Source organism: Hippocampus comes, unplaced genomic scaffold (assembly GCF_001891065.2).
Source record: "Hippocampus comes isolate QL1 unplaced genomic scaffold, H_comes_QL1_v1.1 scaffold7, whole genome shotgun sequence".
In the NCBI taxonomy this organism is placed as follows: domain Eukaryota; kingdom Metazoa; phylum Chordata; class Actinopteri; order Syngnathiformes; family Syngnathidae; genus Hippocampus; species Hippocampus comes.
The window spans coordinates 4,744,259-4,772,255 of NW_017842060.1; the positions used below are offsets into that span (position 1 = coordinate 4,744,259).

A 27,997-nucleotide genomic window follows, 5' to 3' on the forward strand; every position below is an offset into this window, starting at 1 on the left:
CCCCTCCGATATTTTCCCCAGATTTTTTTTCTCTGTTCACACGTTAACTCTATACAGCATAAAACAAAAATAATGATCCTATTCTTTGATGCAGTTTCATGTACTCAAAATACATTCTTGTTTTTTCGCTTCACAACGACAGACAAGCAGACAAAAACAACACACAGACATAAACGTTGGCACAACAAGAGAAAAATGTCTGTCAAAACAAAGCGAGCTTCGAACAAACCATGCAAACAGGACTAAATGGACTCTGAAGGCGTATGATTAGCGGGGGTAATTACCCCTGAGGTACGTCTGCAGGGCTCATTAAGCCTCCGAACGCTTGGAAAAAGAGTTGGCTTTGGAAATGTAATCGCTCCAATTGTCTGGCGCGGATAAAAATAACAAAAAGGACGGGGAGAAAAATGCTGGTGCTTCCGAGAGCGGAGATGTCAAGTGGTCCAAAATGGGATCGATGAATAAGAAAAAAAAAAGTTCTGATGTAAAACTTGACATTTTTAGAGACATCGAGAAAATGTTTTCAAATTTTTCATTTTAATTCATTTTAACTGGTCAAGAGAAAAAAAAACATAAGAGTGAAGTTACCATTTTAAGAGAAATTTTATCACATCATTACATTCAAAAACAGTTACAAACTAAATCATACTGACATGAACAAAAACAGAATTTTATGGGAAAAAAAACATTTACGTAAAAAAATTTATATCACAAGAAAGCAATTAATTGTTCTAATTTTTAAAATAAAAAGTCTCAAAAAAGGTTTTAAATTGAAGACAAAATAGAGAAAAATACACTTTTGAATGTATTATTTTTTAAAATTAATATTGTGTTATCAGGAAGTGTAATATTATAACAAAGAATAACAATTTGATAAGAGGAAAAAAAGTATTTTTGAGAAAAGTCAATCTTACAAGAATAAAGTCATATTTTGGGGAGAAAGAAGCCAATTTTAGGAGGAAGAGGAAGAGGGCATTTTGTTTTACACCGCGCTATTATTATTTACAAAGAAAAAGAATGAAAAAAAATGGTGGCCTTGTCAAAAAAAAAAAAAAGGGGGGGGGGGAATTTCACAAGAGCAAAGTTGTAAAAATGCATCACGACATCATCGGTCAAGAAACCGTCACCCGCACGAGAAAAAAAAAACTTCTCTAGAGTCAATGTCAAACCCTTCCAACTATCCCATCGGCTTTCTGCGCAGACGACCGGCCGCGAAACCCTGGCGAATGTATTGAAAGTGAATCGTTTCCTCAGCAGGTGTATCCGTGCAGCAATGACAAGGAGTGCAGTGTCGGAAGTTACTGCCACAGCCCCCAGCAGGCGCCCTCGCGCTGCCTCGCTTGCCGCAGGAGGAAGAAGCGCTGCCACCGGGATGCCATGTGTTGCCCCGGCAACCGCTGCCACAACTGTAAGTCACACTAGCGCTGCACTATTTATGAAAATTTAACCGTGATTTCAATTTTTGGGTTTCCCCGATCTTTAAAACAGGCATTGTCAAAGGCACCATGTTACTGGAATAACAAGCGTGTCGCGTACGTGATTCTGTCGTGCCTAAGCGTGCTTTAATCAGTTTAATGATAACCCAGTTGGAGTTTACAGCCATCTAAACACACAGCCAAAAATATTACTCACACTGTATAATTAAACACAAAATATGCTTCGTTTTTTTTTTTTTGTTTTTTTTTAAAACCATTGCTGCAGCGAATGCTAAACTCAATGTGAAATCCCATTGACATGCTAACGCAAAATTAGCATCAACTTCAGGAGTGATATTGCATATTACAGTAGCATGTCCTAATTTTACTTTCCTGCTACTTTAATTTCTCATTGTCCTTTTCAAGTATATATTTAAAGTTGAGTTGTCAAAGATTCCTTAAAATTCAAGAATACAAAGATCCAAAGACTTTTTTTTTTTTTTATATCAACACACATTGGAATTCACAGCCGGTAATTATACTTTATACAAATGACTGAAAGGGATCGCGGTTTGCGGAATGCTAAACTCCTCATCTTGGCAATTTTTCAGATATTTGCACGGCGATCTCTGAGAGCGTGATCTCACCTCACATCTCCGCCTTGGACGAACACTACAAGCTCTCTGCCAAAGACCACAGTTGGAGAAAAAGCGCCAGGAAAACTCAAGCCAAGCATTCTCTTAAAGGTAGGACGACACCCTTGAAATTTTTCACACTTTTTGGGTCCAGGGACTCCTTACGAGTTTGATTTCCCCGCCCCAACCTCCCCAAAGACCCCTTTCAGAACCCTAAACCAACAACATAGCTGCAAACACAGAGGAGAAGTCGGTATTGCCATTTTAGCCATTCATTGTGGTTCCGAAAGAAGCTTTGAGGATGAGCTGCGCCCACAAAACATAAGCAAATGATTTATGTGACATACTGTCACAATCAGACCCAAATTCTTATTTGAGTGACAAAATCATCCTATTCAAATTAGATTGTGTGAAAAGAAAACAGGGTGATGATGGCTCATGGTACTTTCTGCTGCCAAGCAAAGCCGCAAACGATGTCGACAACAGCCTCGCTCCTCATATTTACGCCTAAAGTATAATTTGCATACTCGAAACCATAGCTATCCCGCTTTCCTTTGCCCTCTTGCGGTTTGCGCAGAGTTGGAGCTCCTGACAAAATTCATGCAGATAAAAAAACAAAACAAAACAAAACAAAACAGTACGACGCCAAAGAATTTGAGTTTCGCAGAATCCAAGCGTCTGTCCGCGTTGCAATGACAAACTTTCATGCACCCTGTAACCTGATAACCTGATAAGCTGTCCACTGTAGTGACCGCTGTCCCTAAAAGGGTTAATTGACCGCAAGCATTAGCTGAGTTATCAGTGCTAGTAAAAAAACAACAACAAATTCAGCACAATTCTGACTCCTATTTTTCGATTTTTTTTAATCATTATTTTGTATGCTGCAATGTCAGAGATAAATATACACGAGGGATCCATCCAAGGTCATTTTTTTTTAGACTATGTAAAGAAAAAAATGGAAAAACAGCCATCAGCTTGCAAAACAGTTTGACATTGTCAAAGTATGAGTTGAATTTGTGCAAGAAATAAAACTGGGATTGGACAGGTTGCACTTCTACCGCAGTGACTGCAGTCACTGAATCATCTCGTGATCACTCACTCACACTTGATAACATTTCTATAGACCACAATGCCGACAATAACCTTGGGCAATGAGTCACATGCCGCTAAAATCAACTACGGGCTTGTACAGATTTGGGTATTTACATGGAAAACGCGTCTCTACTTACAAATTTTTCGAATTAAGAAATTCCTTCCAGAACCAATTCATTTCGTAAGTAGAGCTACCACTGTATTAAAATATTGACATTAACGAATATGAAGTCCATTTGTTCCAATACTTCTCGCCTAAAAATCATTTGATGCTCCGTAACAACTAATGCTATGAAAAGCAGGAAGCATAAAAACTGATTTAGTCTACAGCAAAAATCAAGCAATCCGCCTCATTGTTCCTGTACCCATAATAGCTTTGCCAACATCCGTCCGTCTTCTCTCACCGCTCATATAATTTGGTTCCGAGCAGCGAACGCTGCGAGGCTCCTTAATGTGTTTTGTAGAAATGGAAAGAAAACAACACACTTTTTCTCACCACATGAAAAAGAATCTCGACAAAGTTGAGGTTTGCATGTTGACTTGGCCCTCGGCAAGCGTTCCAGTTCCTCATGTGGCTCCTTTGTAAAATTAAATTGCCTACCCCTCATTTAGAGTCTTCGGTGAACCTAACATGTTTTTGGAAAGTGGAAGGAAATCTGCAACCTCGACCCAGGAACTTTTGAATACAAGGCAGATGTTCTAACCACTAAACTACCACGCTGCCCTTTTTCAGGACATCATACCGGTGCGCCGTGAACACAATCTCATGTTTTCGTTCAGGTCACGAGGGCGACCCGTGCTTGCGTACGTCCGACTGCTCTGAGGGCTACTGCTGCGCCCGCCACTTCTGGACCAAAATCTGCAAGCCGGTGCTGCGACTGGGTGAGGTGTGCAGCAAGCAGAGGAAAAAAGGCTCGCACAGCCTGGAGATCTTTCAGCGCTGCGACTGCGCCAAAGGCCTCTCGTGTAAGGTGTGGAAAGATGCCACCTCGTCGTCCAAGTCCAGACTACACATGTGCCAGAAGATTTGAAGGAGGAGGAGACGGCGGATGCGACGCCGTCAAGCGGGCAATCCGATCAGCCTGGGGAACGTAGTGTTTTGGGGTTTTTTTTCGTAGAGGGATGGAGTAAAAGGACACCACTGCGTGGGTGTTATTTTGCGTTGATGCCATTCAGGGATGGAGGGACTCCAGGTGGAGACATTCACGCAGAAGCTGCATTATTATTGTTAATATGAACCGCCCAGCGCATTCCTTAACACGCTGCAAAGTCCATTTGCTTCGAAAGTCCTCCTGGTATTACCACGCGAGAGCTTTTCCAATGATGACAAATATGTAAAAGCCGTATGCCCGTCGCTAAGGGTTAGCAACTGCAAACTGCTTTTAGCCCAACGGAATAGCAATGATGTCATGTAGGCAACATATGAAAAAGTCTTCTTCTCCCCGTTTATACTCGTCTTTTCTTCCTCTTTTCCTCCATCTTCTATGATTTCAATCTTCATCCTTCTCCATTTGTGTGCCATTGTGGAAAACCGGACGACAGATTGTCACTCTTACCTCAACGCAGATGCTAAATACAATAGTTAGAATAATAAATGGGGAGCACATTTCCTGTCGAGTTAGGTCTGACAGCTGGTTTTAACAAATTTTGGGGCGCGGAATCCAAAACTGATCGCAGTTTTTCTTTATCACGTCAATTTCTTTTTTGGCAATAGATCACCGTTTTCTTTAAAAAGTGTATGAAATCACTCTGGATGTATGTAAATAAAACCCAAAGATGAAATAGATTTTACAGATCTGTGCTATGCGGACAACCACAATTCCAGCGTTTGGCCAACACGACAACAGTACGAACCGTGATCAGGGTTTATCCGTTTCAACTATAAACCTTGGCATGACTAAATTAAACACACATGCTAACGTTAGCCTACCCTGTTGCTATGCCTTAGCTTTGGACACTGCGGTATTCCATACCGCAGTCTCCACTCCACTACAGAGCTCTCATTTCCCTGCCACCCTCAGTCTCCTCTCAGATGTATTCCAAGAAGTAAACACAGGAATGACAACAAATAAAAAACACATGCTAATGTTAGCGTAACTCCTTAGCTTTGGAACCAGAAGAATTAAAACCACTTACTGCTGTCTCCTACTCCGCCGCAGTTTCTGCTCCACTATTTCCTTGCCCCCCACGGTTAATGTTCGTCGAGACAAGCTGTGATGATACTGTCCTAGCCACCCAGTGTGTGCATGGTGTCTGTGGATTACTATTAGATGCTACCATACGCTGACCATCATCTTTGTCCTCCATTTATTTCCGCGCAACAACAGCAAATATATTTTTGAAGGACTTCTCAAATGTGGAGACGCCACCCAAAAAAAAGTCATCTATTTGCCTCGAGCATTCCATCTACTGTTTGACTTCAATTGTAAATGTTCATGTAATCTGACTGGGGTGTCTACTTCTCCAGTTTTGCTTTTCTGCTTCTTGAAGATATACGACGGATAATGTTTTTTAGCAAGCGGGGGTCAAACGATGCCGCATCATTGATCAGAATGACTGCAAAAGTGCGTGTCACTGTATCAGCCGTGTCTAGTTTTGAAAGCAGTTGTGCCCGTATTATGTCATCGCCCATAGTAACCATTTCAAAATACAGATAGGATCTTATATTGTAAATAGAACGGAGGTGACAATGACATATTTAAGAAACAGTGTATATCATGTACATATAATGAGATTTAATGCCTAAATAGTGCAGCCAGATAATCTAGGTGAGCAGAGTGAAGGGACCAAATGTTTGGTGCCATACAGTAGTGGACATCCTTGACCGAATATGCATCAGAAAGTTACTGCGACACAAGTACATTGTGTAAATGGTATGTATATGATGTTAAGATTTATATCCAGCGAAATATTGGTTTTTATGTGAATAATTGCCATTGATTTGTTTTGCATATTTACAACGATGAACAAATTAAAGAATGTATTTTGTATTAACAGACCGAGTATTATTTTGCACTACAGTGAACACTACTGTCAACACTACCAAGCTCAAATGAATTAGTAGTCGCAGTTGGAGGAGAATGAAAGGAGACTGTATTTGTTAGACCATGTTCCAAACCAACACATTTCACCCTTTCAGGGACAACTGTTACTACAGTGGACAGCTTATGTTATCAGGTCACAGGGTGCATGAAAGCCTTAATACATGTTTCAAGGGTACAAACTGCACTTAAAAAAGGCTTATTGTGTTTGAGAGTTCTTTCTAATTTGACGGTTTGACTCAAAACAATACAGACAGTCCCAGTCAACACCTCCAAGGACATGCAGTAAATATAATTTAAAAAATACCAATGGGTGTGGAGGGAAAGATTGCTAGATAAGAAGCTGTCTTGGACAAATAGGTAAATAAATACTGCAGCAAACCAAGTAGGAAGGTAGGGCAGACAAGTAAATGGGCAAGTCTTCCCACCTGACTTACTTGTAGGTAGGACAAATGATCTTGTAGGCAAGTAGAATAGTAGGTAGGACAAATGGCATAACTGGGGGATTAGATGTTATGTAAAAAGGTTGGATGGATAGGTAAATACTGTACGTACGTAATAGGACAGAGATGTCAAATTAGCTAAAATTAGCAGTAGCATAGATAGACTGGACAGTGGCTAAAATCAGTAACGACTGAAAGACTTTGAAGAAAAGGAAAGCACTATAGTCTATGAAAAGACTAGTAGGTAAGAAGTGGGGAAGTATAGATGGACAGATTAAATGGAGGTCATGGGAAGGTCAGATGAACTGGTTGATGTAGCAGTAGGTAGGCTGGATGGATGGACAGGTAGGCAAGTCAAAAGAAAAGCAAAGTAGGATGCACTCTCAGGTACACGTCTAGCACTGAAGTACTGGCTGGTGATGTATTTAAGCTGCTGACATCATTGATAAAGCTCATCTGATGTTGTTTCTGGTCAGATGAATATAAAATTGATGTTTTCGGCCTTCAAGGAAAACTACCAGTATGCCTGGTGCACACTCAACACGTCATCACTCCGAGAACACTATGACCGAAGTGAAACATGGTCTGGGGCTGCTTTGCGTCTTCGGGACATGGACGACTTGCCGTTATTGATAAAACCATCGATTCTGCTCTTTACGAGAAATTCTCTTTAAGTAGAATTGAGTTGAATATTTTAGTCAGTACCACGAAAGACATCAGGATTGTCACGGAAGATATCCTTATGTGTTTGTGGGATGTTTTGGTGATCTCAAGCACACCACACACAAAAAGAGTATTTAAAAAAAAAAAACAGGATGATTGATTGAACCTCATCGTCTGACATTTCAAAAATCAAGGTTAAAAATCGGCGTGCGGTTAGCGGTTTTACATTTAACATATGTTTTCCATGCATGACAGTCAAGAATCTTACAAATTCAACAGCGAAGACTTTTTACAAACATGGACAAAAGATCTGATAATGACTGCTAAACAGAATCATAAGAGATGATTGGTCAAACACACACAAAATAAAGGGGCAGGGACAGGACAGGTGGAACTAATTAGCATCATGGAAAAAACATTAAAGGAAGAATGTTTCCATTCAATAAGACCAAGTCCAACACGAGAAAAGACAAAATCCCTACGGGACTATGAAAGACTTATGTTTTTCAATTTGTCAGTTTAGGACGCTGCGAAACATGACGTGACATATTTTCCATATTTTCTCCAAAACATGTGACGCAAAGCTTTGTGTGTTTATCTCTACCAGAGAAACGTTCCCGATTGAGGTTTTAAAGCGCACCCATCAGCACACCCAAATACTTCATGCGCAAGTTATGAGTGAGACAAACAATTCGGTGAGCTCACATCTGCATAACAGCTCTGCTTTGTGTGACTTGAATATGACACAAATAAAGAAATAAAACCACTGGTGCTTTTTGACACGTGGCAACACAATGTGAATTTAAACGCTTCCTGCTTCGTTTTCTCACTATCTTTGTATGGGCCGCCATCTTTGTGGAATTTACACACCTGAAATGCCTCCGTAGCTAATAAATACAGGCAATTGATGAAAGACACAGATGACCTATTCTATCGCCCTAACCTCTCTTCTCATGAATAATGTGCCATTGGTGCTTTTAAGTTTTAGAGCAAATGCCACTGGAAAAAATCGTATTCATTTTGACGTGTCAACTTTGGAATTATGGCATCTTATTGGAACTTACCCGCCAATCCGAGAAGGGTTTCGAGAGTAGCAGGTGAAATGAATATTTTTTTCACGCCCCCTCCTGCCCCCACCTTCTGTCAGTCAATCTCCGCTTTAGCCCGGGGAGAGGAAAAAAATCCTGCAGCCGGCCCTGCGTGTCACGTTGTGAACTTTAAGACACTCTAACGTGATGACACAAAACGTCAGCCCATTCTGAGAGTGACGGTCTTTTGGGAGAAAGGGCGAGTGGAAATTGTACCAAATAAACCACTTTCATGCTGACAAAGGCGAGGCCAGTTGGCCCAGAGGTCACCAGCATGGTGCCTGCGGGCACCAGGTAGCCCCCCGCCACCCACACCAAAGACCATATCAACAACCTGTTCTAAAAATAGCTCATCATTGACAGGAAACGTAACCCTGAAATACAGCTTCGCACATTCGCGCTGCCACTGTCCTCTCAAATGAAATTTACAGGGACGACAGAGTACACATTTTGAATTTTTTTTTTTTTGTCTTTAGAAGTAACAATAGCTAGAACATTCATATTTTTCTTCAGCTTATCCGACATGCTGACAACGTTTTGACTCAGCAAGTCATGAGAAGTCACCCCCCCCAAAAAAAAATAAAGAACTAAAAGTTGTGTTACAAGTGTGGCCGACCTTCCTCTGAGCATATGCCAAACCATCTCCATCCAATTTTGGACGTGTCCCGAGGGAGCACTATGAAATGAACGCGGCGTCAAGCGGGACGGAGCATGGTACTAGAAATGCACACAACAAACAAGTGCAGCATGTGAATGTGTTTAACACGGAATGCGGGGATGCGTCACGGGAGATTCACAGCTTCGCTTTGATCAGCAATCGGGGCTTGATTTACAAGGCCTGGATCGAAGTTCGCCACGCTCTTTTATTGGTTGCTCAATTTTTTTTTTTTTTTTTTTTTTTTACTGGAGGTGAGGCTTGAAATGATTCCCCGGTCGAAAAATGTTTGAGAAAGGCGATGAGAAGCAGTGCCAAGGAAGAGCAGTCATGCCTCACAACTCTGAGCTGATGTTGAACGCCTTAAATCATCTTTTATCGCCTCAATGTCCTTTTTCTTTTCTTTTTTTCTTTTTATCTCTAACTTGTACTTCAATAAAAGTGGAGAGATTTCAGTGTGAAAACCTAAACCATTTAAATTTCATATTGTGCAAATGTATGCTAATTAACCACCATATCCGACATAGAAACACCCCATTTAAATACTTCTTTGTTTTTTACATAATGCACAACTCTCATTTATTGTACAATAATCTAATTGTAACATGTATTTGTTACATATGTTGATGCATTTTAATGCTTTAGAAAACATTTATGTCTGAATTTTGGGGGCCTTGGAACGAATTAGGGCATTTACATGGAAAACGCGTCTCAATTTACAAAATCTTCTAGTTAATAAATTTCTTCCAGAACCAATTAATTTCATAAGTAGAGGTACCACTGTATTGTAAAGGAAAATTTTTGACTTGTCCTTTGTCTTTTAAATATACTTTTTACGAAAAAAAAAAAAAACTACCTCAATTTTTGATGGACACCTTTTTATCACTATTCGACATACGATGCAAGATGGCCATCGTAATGTTTGTATGTATAGCTTACTTGAAAGGATGCTTCACCTTCATCATCACGGTGTGTGTATATGTGTGTGTGTGTGTGTGTGTGTGTGTGTGTGTGTGTGTGTGTGTGTGTGTGTGTGTGTGTGTGTGTGTGTGTGTGTGTGTGGACCACAAGTGATGAGGCCATTTGTCCTAGTCACATTTGTCAAACAGATAAACTGGATACCGGATGCCATTGTGCACCTTTCAACACGTCCAAGCGACGACGGCAAATACACACACAGACGCACACACAAACACAACATCGTGTAGAGCAGGCTCACTCACTCACACCCTCCCTGGAGGGTTGTGATTTGCAGCATCTGTGCAGTCAGGGAGGCTGCAGTGAATGAGCAACATGGAAATGTCACTCTTTCAAATGTCATCTGCGCGGAAGTGGAGCTTTACTCGTTTATCCCAAAGTCCATTCACAAAAAAATAAATAAATAAAAGGCCCCGCCCAGCCAGACTCCACTGTTGTGACATCGCATCTCTTTCAGTAGACCAGACTGCATTGTTGTCCACGACTTTCTGACTAACAGCCCCTCCTCCTGAGCGACAACAAAAGGGACGCCGTAGACTAGGCTGGAGACGCGCTTCACCTCCTCCGTTGATGCACTTTTCCAGTCTGACACACACGGGAACTCGGGTGGAGGTGTATGCCTCACATTAGCATGATAGTTCCTTTTATAATACCGCATTTTCCGCACTAAAGGGCGCACCTAAAAGTCTTCCATTTACTTAATAGCTCACAGCGCGCCTTAAAATCCGATGCGCCTTGTGTATGGTCATTACGGTAATATGTCGACCCCCAAAATGGCTCCTTGCTCGGGACATGCAGACAACGCAGAGTTCAAACTTAAGGCGATCGGTTTCGCAGTTGAACACGGAAATAGAGCAGCGGCAAGAAAGTTCAACTTTAACGAGTCAATGTTAGAACTTGCTGTTGCTTAAGTGAACTGTGTCGCTGCTTTTTTTAAATACGTTTTACTGACACCTGATCGTTCTGTTGACGTTTCCTTGTGTGTAGCTCCATCTAGTGGATGCGTTGTAGATTGCGTCTCATAATGCGGTGCGTCCAATGTATGAACAAAATTACAAAATAGGCCATTCATTGAAGGTGCGCTTCATAATTCAGTGCACCTTTTAGTGTGGAAAATACGGTACTTAGCGCATCAAAATGAAGCTAAGTTAGCAAACAGGGAAGGCAAAATATATATATTTTTTTTTTCTTAAATGAGGATGAAGAAAAGAATAAAGAGGTGGCGTCTAAGCGTTATATTTGTTTGATGAGAAAAGCAGAGTACAGGCAGTTTGTCCCAGCCTCACCGAACATCACAAAGTTAACTTAGCTTATATTAGGCAGCAAACGAGACAAAAACAACAGATACCATTTCTGTTTGAATGTGAGTTTTTCTGTCGGCTTGTCCCGTCTATACTGGTAAATTGAGCTTGGGATAAAAATATATTATAAATCTCGTGGAATGTTCTGGTGAAGGCTAACTTTCTTAAATTTGTACACATGCATGGCGCCATCTGTGCTAGCACTGCCATTGCACCCACCCGCCCACATGCAACCAGTTAGGGGCAGTCTGAAGCCAAAATTAATAATGCTAGATAGTTTAATTTTATTGAATGATTGTCGAATTTATGATAACTAATTTTGAATAATAAGCAAACACTTTAACAGTTTGTTTTCAAAATCAAATGCGGGCTTTGAGCACTAAAGTTTGCCCACCCCCGAACTCTCACCACTAACTCCAGCACCTTGCTTCCATTTTCTCGCTATTTTTTTCTTTATGGTGATTTTATACGTCGGACAGTTGAGCATCTCTTCAAATAAAACGCCTTGTTAAAGATTAAACCAGGCGTTTCCTGTCTTTTGGACTTACAAAAAAAAAAAAAAGCAGTGTGCAGCCGCACTCTTGTTTCAGATGTGACTATGATTTGTTAACAGCTCCAGCAAATACATGTCCCCCCTCCCCCCGCCTCCTTCCACATGTGGTTTCATTTCATGTGTTTCAAATGATCCAATAGCTCAGCAAAAGTGGGAACATGTTTTGAAAACAGATTTGAGGTATCAGGAAGCTTGATCCTCCTGATTTGGTGTCGCTGGATGTAAAGCAAAATCTTGCTGCTACCACAACGTGATACGTGAAGAGTCATCAGTGACTGTCACTGCCCATTTTTCATGTGGTGCGTCAATTCACAATGATTTTTACAACTACGTCTCGCTGAAAATAGTTTTGTGCTGTCACTTGTTATATATTTTTCAGCTCGCCGCTTGTGAGCAGTAAATTGAATCGGATCGGTAGTTGGTCTATGATGGATAAAGTCTGGCAACCTGCCACCGGACAGAAACAATTGAACTAACGACAAAATTTTCTTTGTCATGGACTGTCAAGTAATATTAGTATGGAATCGAAACTATTTTTGACATTCACAAAACGAGATACGTTAGCTTCATTTCAGACTAAATTGTCATTGATGTTTACAAAAGACGTACGGTGCGTTCAATGAGGGCTGCGTTTATTAAATTGTCTTAGTTTTTAAAAGCGTTTTTGTTTCATTGAAGATCCCGACATAAGATTTCAGTGCAGAATTCCTATCTTCTCTTTCGTGTTCACAAAAAACATATTTGATTGGCGCGTCTCTTGGTATGTACGCTAGGTATGCTTTCAACGAAATTGTAGCTTCGCTCATGAAAAACGTAAGTTGGGTTAAGTGAAGAGTGAATCATGCATGATGTTTACAAATTCACGCAAAGGTTCACTGAAGACTTATAAAAAATTATGTGTGCTAACCTCGTATGTTAATGGCATTGGAGAATAAATATAAATCATTTTTGACATTTATCCCCCCACCCCCCCAAAAACAACGTTTTTCTTATATGTAAGGTCGGTTCGTTCAAGGCTGTAAATTGTCTTTGACGTTTCCAGTTGACCAATTGTTGGCGTCCTTCCACAGAGTAGATATAGACCTTGGCAGTTTACGTGACACTTTATCACAAACTGTATCCTAACCCGTCAAAACTAATTTCTATTTTTTGCAACAAAAATATTATATTGAGATATGCTTTTTTCCCCCCAAAAAAATTGGGTTATATAGAAAATGCAATTGTTGAATGCCTACAGTGTCTGGCACCAGGCATCCTACCGTATGACCTTGCTAGGCTCATCCGTGATCCTAAAGAGAATACCCACGTAACATTTAATGTGACGAGGTTTATGTAAAAGATATTTTCATTGGAAAGCGGTCAGTTCAAGTACTTTTTGAGTGCTTTGCTCTTCTCAGAAAGCACAAAGAGGCGTCTATTGTCTTTGGAGCATCATTACCAAAAAGCTAACTGATATAGCAAGAATAAATCAAGCATGGACTAAAAGGGTACTCAAAGTTCTGGCTAACTGAAGGATTTATTAATGCTGGGAAGACAATCAGTGATCCCAAACCACTGTGACGTCAAATTACTCTAAAATTCATTGTTTAGTAGAAATTTTTTTCATCTGCTAGACCGATCATGTGGGAAAAATCAAATGCCCTTCCACTAGACCAGAATTTGAGGTGTAACAAGACTCTTTGTATCGTGGATGAACTTCAAAAATATATATATATATTTTTTTTGCCTGTTAAATCATTCTCTTGGACAACTAATACTTATTAGTTGACTGAAAAGTCCCCCAAACATGCTGTCTTAGAGTAGGTAACTAGCCAGTTTACAAATTTGCCTGATAATCCCCTCAGTAAACCAACATTAGCCAAGGCTGCAGTTTGCTAGCCCGCTAATATTCCCTCATTGGGCTAGTTAGCCTAGTTCTTTCCCTTAAAACCCCTCAATTAGCGACTATGATGCGCTATTTACCTGAGAAATGACTTCACACAATCTGTATAGTGGATAAACTTCAGAATTCTTTTATTCGGCCAATGTAAGAGTTCAGCATGAGCTAAAACATAGCAGTGTAGTATAGCTGACGTGTTTCCTTTATCTCTGTCATTTTGTGATAGACTATGATAAATGTGCTGCACTTTTACTGAACTCACACTTTAGACTGTCACTGATGTCTTGCCTCACCGCTCATTGGGAAGATAATCTCAATGACGCCGTCCCTTGGATTGATGCTATCTCCGCCATGGCCACAGATTATGTTACCAGAGTAAACAAAAGTCACATGAAGAAAATGCCTTCTCAAACACACTACAATGGGTTCCTTTCATCAAATGTATCATATGCCTGTACAACCTTATGTGAAAACCTTCACCAAACTTTTGAAGCTGCACATCGTCTTCAACATTCCAACTGAGGCGTGGTACCATTCTTAGGATAAATAAATCACCATTTTTAAAAGATTTCACATTCTTAAAAACTCAGCAGTTTTGACTGTTTTATTGATCAAAATGTTGGTTTAATTTTTTTTAAAGTTATCTAAGTTTGTTATACGCGAGTGAGGATTTTGAATGCAACGCCCATCAATCAGTGGCAAGTTAGAAAAAAAAATGGACACCCCAAATCAGTTTGTCACATCGACATGATATTGGGTGGATATGTCTAATATAACGGGATGCATGAAAAAGTGGCAAGGACCCATGTTCAGACTTGTTGCACTTTGATAAAATCCTAATATGACTCATATGCCCATCTGACTCCAAATCAGAAGTAGGTTTCTGAGAAAAACGGCCTGTGCTAAATTGCAAAGCTTGAGGAACCAAATCATCGAATGTGGGGAAAGCATGACATCAACCTACTTCTGACAATTTGTCAAGAAAAAGAGGGCACAGGGTCTATTTATTGCCTGTTTTTATTCTATCTATTGTCTGTAGATATATGAAATTTTCAAATTTCGTATTTTACAAAAAAAATCAAACATGTCAACTACGCTGAACACCTGTTTATTTGCAAATGTCCCCTTTTCACCCCCCGTGGATCCTGTTTTTAGATATTTCCTGAAAAACTCAATTGTTTGCATTTTTGGGTGCTTTAAATTAAATTATAGAGATTCTTCTGCCCATGTGCACTTATGCTGTTTTTGTTTGTTTGTTTTTTAATATGTAAGCCTAGGGCTCTAGACTAGCTTCTTTTTACTTCGAGCAAAATGCCACCTAACCTGAAATTTTTGGGGCTCAAATAGAAAATTGAGAGGCGCATACTGTAAACCGACAAGCAAATTACTTTTATTTTCACTATCTTACTGATGATTGGCCTGTGAGTCGAGCTGAGCTTTGTCAGCAACCAAAAGAATCAAGAATTTATACATTCACCCATTATTTGATGAAAAAAAAGCACATTTTTATAGTCGCAGATGCGACAGTAAATGAAAAACTTTCAAATTTTACGGGCAAAATCCCACCATTTAGGGGCAGTAGGGGGCCCAGAAGCCATTTATTTTTTAAAGGTAATGTATTGAAGATGAGTTCTAAATGGAATTGTAGTTTTTGATTAATTTATAGTTTAAAGTCACTGGATCTTATTGTACTGTTTTTTTGAGGTGGAGAGGGGCATTTTTTCTTCAACATGGCCAGCTTTGGTCTCACCTCGGAACAGCTGGCCACAAAATGTTATTTAATTACAATTATTCGTTCAATCTTTTGAAAAAAAAAATGGTGAAATGCTGACAATTTTCTGAAACAGAAAGATTGCGCATTGAATCACAGTTTAATGACGCTCGTTATGTTTCCCCGCCCCGTTTGCACTTTTAACCTCGTGCAAGCCCCAAAGTTGGCTCGATTGCTCACCCAAAGGTTATTTCTCATCATGAAATGTATATTCAAAAGCCTTTTATGCTCGGATGAGATGTTGTAAAAATGTCCACGCCTTGTCAGGAGCAGACTAGAATGCATGGGAATGGCATACGACGAAAGGGATGCGCATCAATGTGTCCCATGGCGACGCTTAGCCAAATACAACGTTAAAATAGACGGCGGGTCAGGTTGCAGTGCAAAAGTAAAAGAGTGGCAAAAGGCATTGTCACCGCTTTGTGACCGCTCCATTTTCGAACCCTGAATGTCTTTTTTTTTTTTTTCCAGACCGGATGGAAACTAGTAATTTCTCAAACAAACAAAACAACATCCTTCAAAGCACCACAACAAAAGCTGGGAGACCTGATCTAATAATTGGGGTGCTGGTTTTGTTTTGTCCCAGGAGTCAGTCATGGCCCGAGGAGACAGCTGGACCAGAGTTTTTTTTTTTTTTTTTTTTTTGCCTTTAGCCATGTGTATCAGTTGATGGTCAACAAGGGTCACAACATGAAAAAGAACTGTCATCGGCTTTATCGCTCTGAGGGTTCCACAGACAGACTGTGCAATGACTCTTTGCTTTGAGTCATCTATTCTCGTAAATATTTGTTTCCCCATCAGAAATTATCGCAATCTATATCCAAACTGTTGCCATGGTAAAATCGGTATTAACCATATGGACAATTGTTGCCAGCCATTTTCAGACCCTTCTTTACAATACCAACGTGGAAAAAAAAAAGAAAACATAAATGCGTATCTGTGATTGAACTAAAAAGAACTTGAAAAAACATCCTTGGCATTGAAAGATTTAAACATGTTTTTTCAAATTTTGGATTGACCCGGTAAAACGGTTTATAGTTTTTTTTTAATTTTTTTTTTTATGTTGTGCTTTTCTAGTTTATGGCGTTTCTCCTTTTAAAAGAAGCCACACCTATGAGGGTGATTGCGAGTGGTGAGCGAACGGATCCAAATTCAGTAAAACTGATACAAATGTTGGTGTTGGTATTGGGAGGCTGAATCGACTAGTCCACAAGTCAACTAGTTCTTCGGCGCTTCAGTTGAGTCGACTAACTGCTACTCGGGTGCTTTTGGCAAATTATTTTACAGTCAGCCAAATTAGAGCAATTAGGGCAACAGGGCGGGGACCCCGGATAACAACCATGTGCGCATGAAAGAAGAGTGCATCAAGCATTTAAAGAAAAAAAGAAGGGGATTATATATCAAAAGTAAGTTTAAAAATATTCAGTCCGCGTGTGCCAGTCATCCATTTGAAGGGGATTCCCATTTCGGACAGAAATAAAAGTGCTGAGTCGTGGTTTTGACATCCGTCCTGATGATTCATTCAATAAGCACACAATCGCACCACAAATCAGAGCAAGCAGACCTTGTACAAAGCTGGGTCATGTGGAACGTTTTTAGCTGTTTTGGTCAGAGAATTTCATTTCACGAGACTGTTGCCACGAGACATAAAAATTCCTAAAATAGAAGCCAAGAAATTATTAGTGACTCTGCTATCAGCACCGTCTAATCCAAATGTTAGTCGCCATTCTGCATGACCCACAAAGCGGCAAACTAAGGAATGAAGAGTGCCAAATATAGAAAATGTCGCTGCCACGTGGGTTGGACAATTAAACCAAAGTACCGTATTCCTTCCATTCAAAAAGTTTTCACTTTAGGAGGCGGTCTAAAAGCTGTGACTAAGTATTTCATAACATCATGAAAGTATTTGTTAGAAAAGGAATGAGGTCAGGAAAATAGAAATTCTCAGAGTCTGTACTATTTCTGAACTCCCCAACTCAAAAAGACACCTGAAAGAAGGTCCGAGACTCCCCCTGGCCCCCAGTTGAAAAAGATTTCAGCGGTGGCTGTGCCTGACGGACAACAGCAATTTTTGAGCTCATCGCTTGGGCTGCTTTGAAGTGATTTGATCCTCGGCCTTGTCCTGTTGTACGTACCATCGCCAAGTTGCTCGTTGTTGATTTTGAGAGCCAACAGCAAGTCAGTTTGCTTTGATCCTCGGCCTTGTCCTGTTGTACGTACCAAGTTGCTAGTTGTTGATTTTGAGAGCCAACAGCAAGTCAGTTTGTCAAGATACAAAACATCTGAATGCAGATCTTACACTGTACATGTATAACTCATATTCAGAGGCTTTGCTTCGAAATGCATTACTCATGATTGAAGATAAACGCTGAAAACATGCAAAGACGGAGAACTATCTAGTACTGAATTGTGGAACTATGGCGCTTATCTGTTTTTCAACATTTTCAGCTTTTCAAATTTTGGGGTCGAGGCTAAATCATGGCCCAGTGATGCATTTGGGCATCCGGCACGAGTTGCCCCTCCCCCACATCATTAAAAACTTTTATCTTGTCTTGTCATCGGAAGCAATTAAGAGTTACTTATTATTTCTTGAACCATTTTTACCAATATTTGCAGCTAGCTAGATGGCACCTTTTCTGGATTCTACCATTAATAGAACACAATTTAAACTCCCAACTCCTTACTGCTCATCCACCAGCCAAGAGGATTCCAAGACATCGGTTAGCTCGAAAACTACATGTTGGATAGTGCCTCGAGTCAGACCATGGAAATCCTTTTGACTCTGTCGCCACCGTAGAATATAAGAGGATATATTTTTGCTGCTCAAACATGAGATGTAACGGCATAAGTGTGCACAGAATGTAGCATCCATTTTGAACTAGATTGTGGTTTCAAGCATTCAGCGGACATGCACAGACGATTTGAGAGCGGAGACAATGGCTTGATTTTGATTTTGCCAATTCATTTTATACATTGCAATTTTTCAAAATGATTTGATAGGATTGTTAACTACACCCTTCTCTGTGGTGTGTAAAAAATTAACTTCATATATATATATATATATACCTGTATATCTGGTCGGTCTGTTCACAATGATCTGAGACACACACACTTGTGTGAATCACCAAGAGAAGACGCAACTGTTGAAAGATGAATGACCTCATCCATAGATGAAAAGACCCCGGTCAGTTCTGCGAGTCATACTCGTTAAGTCTTCCGTTCCCAGTCGCCACTTCATCACTTTGATAAGAACCCGTCCGTTTAATGAATGGCTCGGATAAGCCCAAAGACGACAGCGGGGTCATTACAAAGACACGTAATACTTCCCGCTTTCCGGCATCCTCTGAAACACGGCTGCTGTCGTGAATGATTCCCCATGAGCTAGGAGGGGGAAGGAACGCTTAAAGTTCAGCTCAATTTAAAAGGTTGAGCTGTTAAGTGAGCAAACACAAACTCATCTTTGAAGAGTTGTGGGGCTGGACACTTATGCCCCCCGGTGGCCTAAGTGGACTCTTTCAGTGTCTTCTTCAGATGTATAGAACAAGTACCTTTAGCATCCCAATTCAGATTAGCAGCAGAAGTCTGAATCTGGATCATGATCAGATCCAAGATCTGGTTACAGAATGAAGTACCAAGTCTCAAAGTCTCTAAAGTTACTGACGGTTTGTTCACCAGTATCTGTGTCTTGTGACGGCTCCTTTTTCTCAGCCCATTTTGTCACTTTTGGAGAAAATAGCTGCAAGAGCGGTCGGTAAAATCGCCAAAAAGAGCAACCAAATGTCCCCTTGGGCAACAACTGACTTGGCTGTTCGAACCTGGCTCCGCTCTGTTTGCAGCCGTGTTAGTGGAAGCAGTGCATGTCTGTTAGAAACAATGGAAAAATTAGTTCAATTCAATGCGGTTGTTTCTGTCGGTGAGCCAGACTGCAACATCGGGGAAAAAAAAAATCCCAGGGGTTCCATGGCATGTAGGTCCGCATATGGTGGTTATGCCAGAATTGTTATTGTATTAAAATTATTTGGAGGTCCTTGGAGAAATTCTGTCCGCTCAACCAGACTGATTGGGAGAACCCAAGGATGACTGCTCCGATGCCGCAATTTCGAGTTCACTCGTCGGTTAAAGTGGACTGAACTATCTTTTCAGGATGATGGTTTAGTAGTCAGTAAGAACTTGACAAAGGCCCATTTCCAAAATTGGGACTACTTTGCGATCTGTTGAAGCGATGGTGGACCGAAGCGGGTCAGCAATCAAATCAAGCACCATACAGCATTTGAGGACATGGGACAAATTGATCTCTCTTCAAGAAAATATCCCTGGAAGAGGTTTTAACCCTACAAAAGGATGCAGAGTATAATCCCGTATTTGCTATATTTTCGCTTTGGATTTGCGGTCCCATCACAGCAAAGTCAAGCCTCCAAACGGCATGAGAATGTTAATCGGTGCATCTACAAAGGTGAGGGCAATTGCTCCCCTTAGACAAAGTGCAGACACATTGACGGAGGCTTTACGACGTCCCACGGTGCCCGTCATACGCGTTTTAGAACCGCCTGGATCGTGTTGGTCATTGCAAAGTGTGGCAAAGCACAAAGCCACACACAGAGTATGCGAGCTTTTCTCTTTGAAGTGCAGCCAAGAGCTGGTCGAGCCAATGTTTGTCTTTCCATCAGCGCTCTCCGCTCAAAATATGTTTCTGTCCAGCTTGGAATATTTTTCAAACAATGCTGTTGACCATTTTCCATTGTTTTCCCACCCGCCGCCCACTGACAAACTAAATTCTGACTTGTGCGGTTTTTCCATGAGAAAATACATCATGTGGGGCAGGATTCTGGGGGTAATAATTTCAACATTATGCAAAACGGTTAGGGTTGGCTGTATTACAAATCCCGTTTTTTCTTTTTTTTTTCAGGATTTCGGTTGAATTATTAATCTCTTAAATCTATTAATCATCTTTGCTGGTTTGGAGTCGACTCAAAATCAATTACACTGTTCTGACAAAGAGAAGTAATTTAAACCGTACGTTTGGAGAATAGCAAAAATGACCATCAGGTGACAAGGACCTTAGCTCACGATGCTAATTTCGTGTCAGCAATGCAAATAAATGCTGGCTTCCACCGATGACATACCCATTAAGTGGTCATTATCATGTTTGATATTATTTCAAAGGGGCCATATTATGGAAATGTGCTTTTTTTTTTTTTTTTAATCGGTTGTACACAAAATAGTGGGTCTCTGGAGCGTGTGAAGCTAAAAATTAACATTGCTGAAAATGTGTGACTTCACTACCTTTTCAAACTCTAGGTTAGGTGAACATTTGCCACTTTCAAGGCATGGCCAGTCACTGATTTCGGTTGGATTCACAAGATTAGCATTTGCTAACAGCGTTGACGGCATGACCATTGGGGTATTTTGACTATATATACTAAGACACCCAGGACCTGTTTTGAATATTGAAGGGGGGAAAAATAATGCATGAAATGTCTACTTTAAAATGGCCATCTGACTGTTTTTATGCTTGGGTCTTTTTTAAGTTTGACAATATGAGGGAAACGCCACAAGGTGATATACCCGAAAAGCAGTCAGAAAGCCTGAAGACAAAATGGAAGTTTGATTTACGACGCCGGCTAAAAATAAAGACTATACTACGAGCTTCAGGTGTCTCAAATCGCATCCCTACGGCTTCATGATTGTTTGGAATTTATTTAAAAAAAAACGTTTTAGTATACTGTAGTCTAGATGGACATGTACTCTACCGTTCTTCTGCTAGCTTCTGGAAAAGTGCTTAGTTTCCAGAAGAGGCCCTTTGTCTGGACTTCCTGAGCCTGCTGGACATTAGCGTTGGCGCGATGGTTCCTTTATGCTGCATTTCCCCATTTCATACTTTACTCTGCTTCTACTTTGGGCATTTGGGGCTCACTTGAGACAAGTAAGATTTACGTCTTCCCGAGCCATCAAAGTGAATGAACACTTATAACTCGCTGAATGTCACTCGCCAGCCGCTGAGCGGCAGGGTTCATTTTAAAAATAATCTGCTGGCTTCATCATCTTTTACGCTAAACAAGCGCATGGACAAATCTGCAGTGAACCGTGACAAATATATCAAATGTGTGGAACTTAGTAAAACACTCAAAGACTCCATCCATAGCCTGCCTCCGCACACTACTATTGAGAAATCTGGTACCTCTAGTCTTGGAGCAGATCTGTAAATCATTTATTTTTAAGGGTAATGTAAGTTGACGTTCAAAAGTGATTTCAGTGTTTTGGGATGATACTTTGTGGTATATTGACAAGTTTAACAAATACTATGGCCACTTAAAAAAACATTTGGGGTTTTTTGCTTTCGCGGCGGAGCTCTCCCCTGATTGTGACTGACAGCAACCACCCAGATTCTTCATGTCTGGGTTGAGGGCTAGTGTGGCGAGTTGGCTATTTTTTTTCTTACCAAGAAAAACGTCTGAGCACAAAAAACAAGTCTAACAAAAGCACAAGTGAACATTTTTTTTAAAAGCTATGTTTGACAGGGGGTTTGCATGTCCGCCTGGCAATTTGGAGGTTCTGGGTTCAAATTTCTAGCTTTCCTGTGGAGAGTTTGCCATTTCCAAAACAAAGCTTGTAATGCTCACTGAAGACTCTAAATTGTCCGTAAGTTTGATATTGAATCGTGGTTTGTCTCTATGTGCCTTGTGATTGGCTGTTGAACAAAGTGAAAGCTGCCTCTCACCCAATGACAGCTGGCCTGGCCTCCGACTCGACAGTGATCCTATTGAAAACAGGCGCTGTAAAAAAAATGCACGGATGGACGTTTGGCATAAAACCACTGCACATCACCATAATCCCCACTTGTGAAGAAGAACTCACATTAGGAAGATGATAAAAATTTTTATTGAAGCCCTTCAAGTGCTTTTTCACTTCAATTTATCAGCGGAGGGGAACAGCTCATCTTTTTATTTGATGCCGCTGTTGCTCATGGTCTGGGCCCGGCACGCTCCCTTTCCGACCACTTCGAACGGCGCCCCCTTGTAGGTTGCGACGCAGTCACCGTCTGTGCGCAGGTCCGGCTGAATCTGCTCCCACACTTTTTTCTTGGGGTTCAGCTCTTTGTCAGGCTCGCCTGCAAGAGCAAAAAAGTGATTTTTAGATTGCAGTAGCAAACGTCACATTTCATGTCTTTGTTAGCATTTGTAACGTTTGACTGAGCGATGGGCAACATGAGGATTCAATGGACATGGTTCGTGTGAAGAAAAAAAAAAAAACAAAAAAACAACAAAAAAAACCAACAACTCAAAAAAAAGGACTTTGTACCCAATACAAAACAGTCCCAAGCCAAAAACGGACCACCGGGAAAGCTGTCATCTTTCTTGTTCTTTGAGTGGTCAGAAGAAACAATTGTGTGACTGACAGGAAACCATCAACATGATGGCTGCAGCTGCTGCGACTCCACCTTAAATGAAAACCCCCCAAAATTTGTTTTCCTCTTACGGTCACAATTCGATATTGTTCTCGAGAAAACAGAGGATTTGAACGACAAATTCGCTGTGTTGTTTCAGACAGCCGCAGTATCAGCCAATCAACTGTGTGGACTCGCAGGTGGAGAATTCCATTTTTCCTTTTTTTTGCGAACTAAGAGAGAAAAGAAGAAAAGACCTGAGAAGCCCTGGAAAGTGACTCTTTCCCCTGGCACAGCACCATTTGGAGGGTCGAGGATTTCCACCAAGTCAGGAGAGCTGGCGCACATGACCATGGCCTGAGACGTCACCCCTCTCATCTTGGCTGGCTTCAGGTTACACAGCAGAATGGCCATGCGGTTCTGCATCTGCACCATAGAGTTAAAAACATCGTTAAGGTTCTTTTGTCCTGAAACAGGAGAGGGAGGAAAAAAAAAAAAAAGTCAAACCCCTTACGACTCCTTTCAATGATGTAGCAATATTTCGCATTTTTTCCAGCCTCGGTTCAAAGGGAGTGTGTGTGTACCTGATCCAGAGGCACATGCTTGACCAACCCGCTGACCACCGTTCTGGGTGAAGCCTCCCCGACGTCCACCTGCTCCACATAGAGACTGTCGGCGTCCGGGTGCTTCTCCGCCGTGATGATGCGGCCAACGCGGAGGTCCAGCCGAGACACGTCCACCTTGGCTTCATCCTGACCGGCTGTCGCCATCTGCTGAGGCTTTTTCTCTATGCGTTTAAAAAGACAACAAAAGTATTTTTTTTTTTTTTTTTTTTTTTTTATTGTCGAACAAATTCTGACTTACAAGTACAGTGGAAGCCAAACTATTTGGCTTCAATCCAAAACGGCTTTTTGCTTTTTCGTGGATGAATTGCGACTGCCATCACGGCAGGGTACCGCGTGACTGCAACGAGGAAAAATGCCATAACCTACGGCGTGAAGAACATTTTTATGAGTCGAGGAAAGAACAGATGAGTTCACTTGTTTTGAGACATCTATTTTTAGAACAACTTTGAAGTCACCCATCATAACGGAATGCATTGTATTCCACTTGGAAGGTTCGACTGTATCCCCACTGTGTTACGGACCGAAGCATCTGTGAATATTTACATGCTAATTTAACCAAAAAACGTTTAACGCAAGTTTCTAGGAAATGTTTATTCAAAAACATTCTGGGAGATTTTCATCAAAGACGAAGTGAACCTCACCTCTGATTTGCCTCAAAAAAAAAAAAAAAAAAAAATATATTAAGGTGTGTGTTAACAATTTGAAGCTACTCCCATCGAAAAAATACTGACCCAACGACACACTAGACAGCTGTGTCTGGATTAAGATCGACGCTCCTCCAATTAAGTCAAGACTGCCACGGATGCCCACCCTGGGGATGTCCTTTAAAAAGCATCTCGATGCTAACAGTTACCGAAAAGGTCTTCTGGAGATTAATGTAACTCAGCTGTGGCTTCTCTGTAATGTAGATTTATTTAAAACACTTGCAAAACAATAAATTAATCGCAAACTTATGATGAGGGTTTTTTTTTTTGTTGTTTTTCCATCGCGTCAAACATGACAAATCAACACCTGATATGAAACGCCTGTTTTGATTGTGGCCGACTATTTCAAAGGCTGCTTTTAATAGCTTCAGTGTTGAGCACACATAGTGTCGCCACTTCAAAAGCATTAATAATTGGAGGATTGTTGATGTGCGCCATCGGTCACCTTTTTTCTCCGGCTTTTTCTTATTGTGGCTGTCGTCTTTGGGGGGAGGACTCTGAACAGGGGCGGCGGCGGCGGGGGTGACGCAGGGCGCAGGACCACCGGATTGGGGAGGAGTGGCATGGGACTTCTCAGAGACTTCCACTGATGGCATGGCAACGTCTCGCACTGCAGGGAAAAGATTTCATCATTGGATGAAACGTTCAGGTAAGTGTCCCTCAAAACTTGGCGGTCAATATTTCCCGTTGAGATCAATTAAAGGGCTTCGCACAGCTCCTCGGTATGTATCAAGGTTTTGGGAATGATTTCAGTATGATAAATACCTGTAAGCACTAAAATGGTAGGAGTGGTGCGAGTGTGTGTGTTATACAGTATGCGATCGCACGTGACGAGGTGGCGTGCGAAAACAGTGTGGTGGTGAGAACGTGAATAAAGTTCATGCAAAGTTCATGCATCAGTGCAGTGTTTTTCTTGCAATAAAGTGTTATTTTGATAAACAAAGGACCCTTCTTTGTGTTATGTTGTTATTCAGTAGAAAAGCATCGTTTAGACATTTGAGGTATCACAAATGCAAAAAAAAAGTAAAATGCATCACAGTTCTGCTTGAAATGCAGTTTTTCACAAAAAGCTTGTGTTCTTAGTATTTTTCTGAGAAACGGGTATTGTCAAGAAACTTGCCAATGTACAACTGCTGTTTACGAAAGAATGGTGAAAGGTAGAAATGTACTTTTTTAAATATATAGCTACAGAATTCAATTTTCTCTACGCCTTCAACAATTAGTCAAATGGTCAAAAATGGCTGGCATCGGCTCTCCCAATTTGAGAAAAATGGCTGAATGGGAACCTACAGTTGATATAAAAAGTCTACATAACCTTGTTTAAATAGCCGGTGTCTGTGATATCCAAAAAAGAAAGTAAATCATTTGAAAATTTCTTCCCCGCCATGATCACCAAATCGATAACATGTACAGCTCAATTAAAAACATCAAATTCTTTTCCCAAAGTAACAGCTTCTTCCTTCTGGCAGGAGATTTGGAGGCAAGCTGGAACGTTACAAACATTCTTTTATCCCTACATCTATGAAGATGATGAATGCAAATATTTATTAGGGTGTGTACTTTAGTCAAGTTGTTTATTTATTCCGAGACTCCTTTTTAAGTCAGCCTTGATGTGGAGGTAACCAGTTTCTGGTGTGGTGTGTATCTCCTGGTGTGTTTATGATGCTGCCGACTGTAAACTGCAGGACGAGCTGAGTGTCCGTGACAAATTTCCCTTTGGGGACAATCAATTATACAAAATGAACGAGCTGAACAGTCAGTCCGAGAGAGGCTTGACTTTACCTCCTCTCTTCTTCTCTTTGTCCAGCAGCTGTTTTTTCAAGTCCTCGATGTCCTGCTTCAGTTTGGCATTTTCCACCAGCAGTTTCTTCTCCTCTCTGACGCTGGCCTGGATGCCTACAACGAGGTCAATTCTTGTTAACGTCTCCCGCAACGGCGCAAAAATCTCCAGATTGTAGGAAGTGCTCCCGCACTAACGCAAACACACTACTGGGTGAAATATAGCAAAGGCTGGGCTCTCAACTGGACTATGATACGGCTGATTATATGCTGTAGACTTGAAAGCATTTACTGGCTTTCTCCTTGAGCAGCTGGACTTGCTGTTTGAGGTACTCGATGATCTGGTCGGCCTCTGCAGCTCGCTGCTCCAGCCTCACCAATGGGTTGGAACTTGACATTTTGAACAAGGAGCGAGCTACGAACCTGAAAAAAAATTAATGTTAATGTTACTAAATACATTCATTCATGTAACAAGGGTTCATGATGGCGTACGTGCTAGATGCATGGTGTTGATGGTTTATGATAGTCTCCAATTTAAGTGCTTTGCTGCCATCTTGGGGCATCTACACACAGTCGTGAACCCTGTTTGGAGGCATAAATAGATTTCTGCTATTTGTGACAGGAGTTGGTCCCGAATACCTAATCCTCACGAAAAGAATAGAAGCATCCCCCCCCAAAAAATGCAATCCGTAAATCCCTACTCTACAGTACCAAAAAGCAACACAGCACCTAAAGACTGGTCACTGTAGACTGCCAATTGGTCAAAAGTCATCACGTCCCCATGACGCTATGACTCATTTTGTGACCCATCATTAGTTTTGCTTGTGCAAATAGCAACAGCAGATCTTAGTGGCAAACTTTATCTCACTATTGGCTGAATGCCTCAAGTGAGAAAAAGGTGACCTCTGTCCATAAGGGTCAGAGAAAGATAAACGATTAACCAGCCAATCCCAAATGAACCACAATAAACTACCGAAAGTGGAACAGAATTTTGATGGTCCTGAAGTAATTTACAGGGATGACGATATAGTTGGACTTTGAAATCGGATTTTAAAACGTGTCTATTTCCAATTATTACTTTTTTTTAATAAGGGTACAGCTCTCTAAAATTAAATGTGAAGGGGTGGGAAACAAAAGCTGGCCCAAGATTAAAAGAAATACAAGGAAAAATAGAAACATTTAAGCGCTGCAGTTGAGAGTTGTCGTTCTTGATTTAATTTAAACTGGGCCAGCGGGGCCCCCTACATAAATGTTGAACTAATTTGGATACGCATTTAAACATGTCATAGCACGCAAAGATGAATTCCATCTGTCGATAACGTATTCACGCAAAACAGTAAAATATGTTTGCATCTTGTACACCAGCGTGACGAATACAAAAGTGCTGTCAGAGCGCCACCCTAGGTGAAAGGAACTAACTTTACTCTAAAAATAGCTATACGACGATCCATTAATGGTTAGTAAGTTTAGACTGACTTGACTGTGTTGGTTATATTAGTTAAAACATGCCCATTTCTTATGTTTTTGTTTTTTTGTTGTTGCTTATGACAGCGTGTTTGCTAAATACTGTAAAGTTGTAAGCGTTGTCAATATGAAAGCGTGGAGCACAGAGCTCGACCAAATACATTCGAGCTCTGTGATGCCAGCTAAAGCTCTTTTGTTGTAACAGGCAAATAACATTGAGACAGGAATTCATATAAATGATCAACTTATTGCAGAACAGAGAATATTGTACTTAATGAACTACGTAGCTGTCAACCAAAAGCAACAAAACGGTTTCAAAGGCGTTCCGTTATTCGTAGCTGGTACTGCTAGCATTACTGCTTTAACAAAATAAGAGGAAAAATAACCCAGAAAAATAGATTACACTTACATGGACTTTTGGCATTCACATCCGCACGTTTAAGCCAGCGTCGGCGGGGTCTTGACACTCGCAGGCAAGGAATGTGAACAATAATTTAAAGCAGGCAGACACACGGATGCGAAATTA

General features: G+C 40.9%; 2 protein-coding genes across 2 annotated transcripts in view; one reads left to right on the forward strand and one right to left on the reverse strand.

Annotated features, from left to right (window-relative positions):
- Positions 1-6,136, forward strand: part of dkk2 (dickkopf WNT signaling pathway inhibitor 2) — a 21,186-nt gene extending 15,050 nt beyond the window's left edge. Inside the window, exons 2-4 of the mRNA XM_019861831.1 lie at positions 1,255-1,408; positions 2,027-2,161; positions 3,923-6,136. Coding sequence (XP_019717390.1) covers positions 1,255-1,408; positions 2,027-2,161; positions 3,923-4,173 — 540 coding nt within the window. The 3' untranslated portion in view covers positions 4,174-6,136. The remainder of the gene's footprint in view (positions 1-1,254; positions 1,409-2,026; positions 2,162-3,922) is intronic.
- Positions 6,137-22,373: 16,237 nt separating this feature from the next.
- Positions 22,374-27,993, reverse strand: LOC109511077 (aminoacyl tRNA synthase complex-interacting multifunctional protein 1). The gene is made up of 7 exons (XM_019861826.1): positions 27,881-27,993; positions 26,300-26,430; positions 26,011-26,124; positions 24,674-24,838; positions 23,483-23,685; positions 23,156-23,324; positions 22,374-22,622 (listed from the first exon to the last, which is right to left on the reverse strand). Coding segments are annotated over exons 1-7 (951 nt in total). The 5' UTR covers positions 27,883-27,993; the 3' UTR covers positions 22,374-22,455.
- Positions 27,994-27,997: the final 4 nt, after the last annotated feature.

Coding starts and splice junctions, on each gene's coding strand:
- LOC109511077 (XM_019861826.1), bottom strand. Junction 24,839..26,010: donor CAAAGAGAAGAAGAGAGGAG/GTAAAGTCAAGC, acceptor TTTTCCCTGCAG/TGCGAGACGTTGCCATGCCA. Junction 23,686..24,673: donor GAAAAAGCCGGAGAAAAAAG/GTGACCGATGGC, acceptor TTAAACGCATAG/AGAAAAAGCCTCAGCAGATG.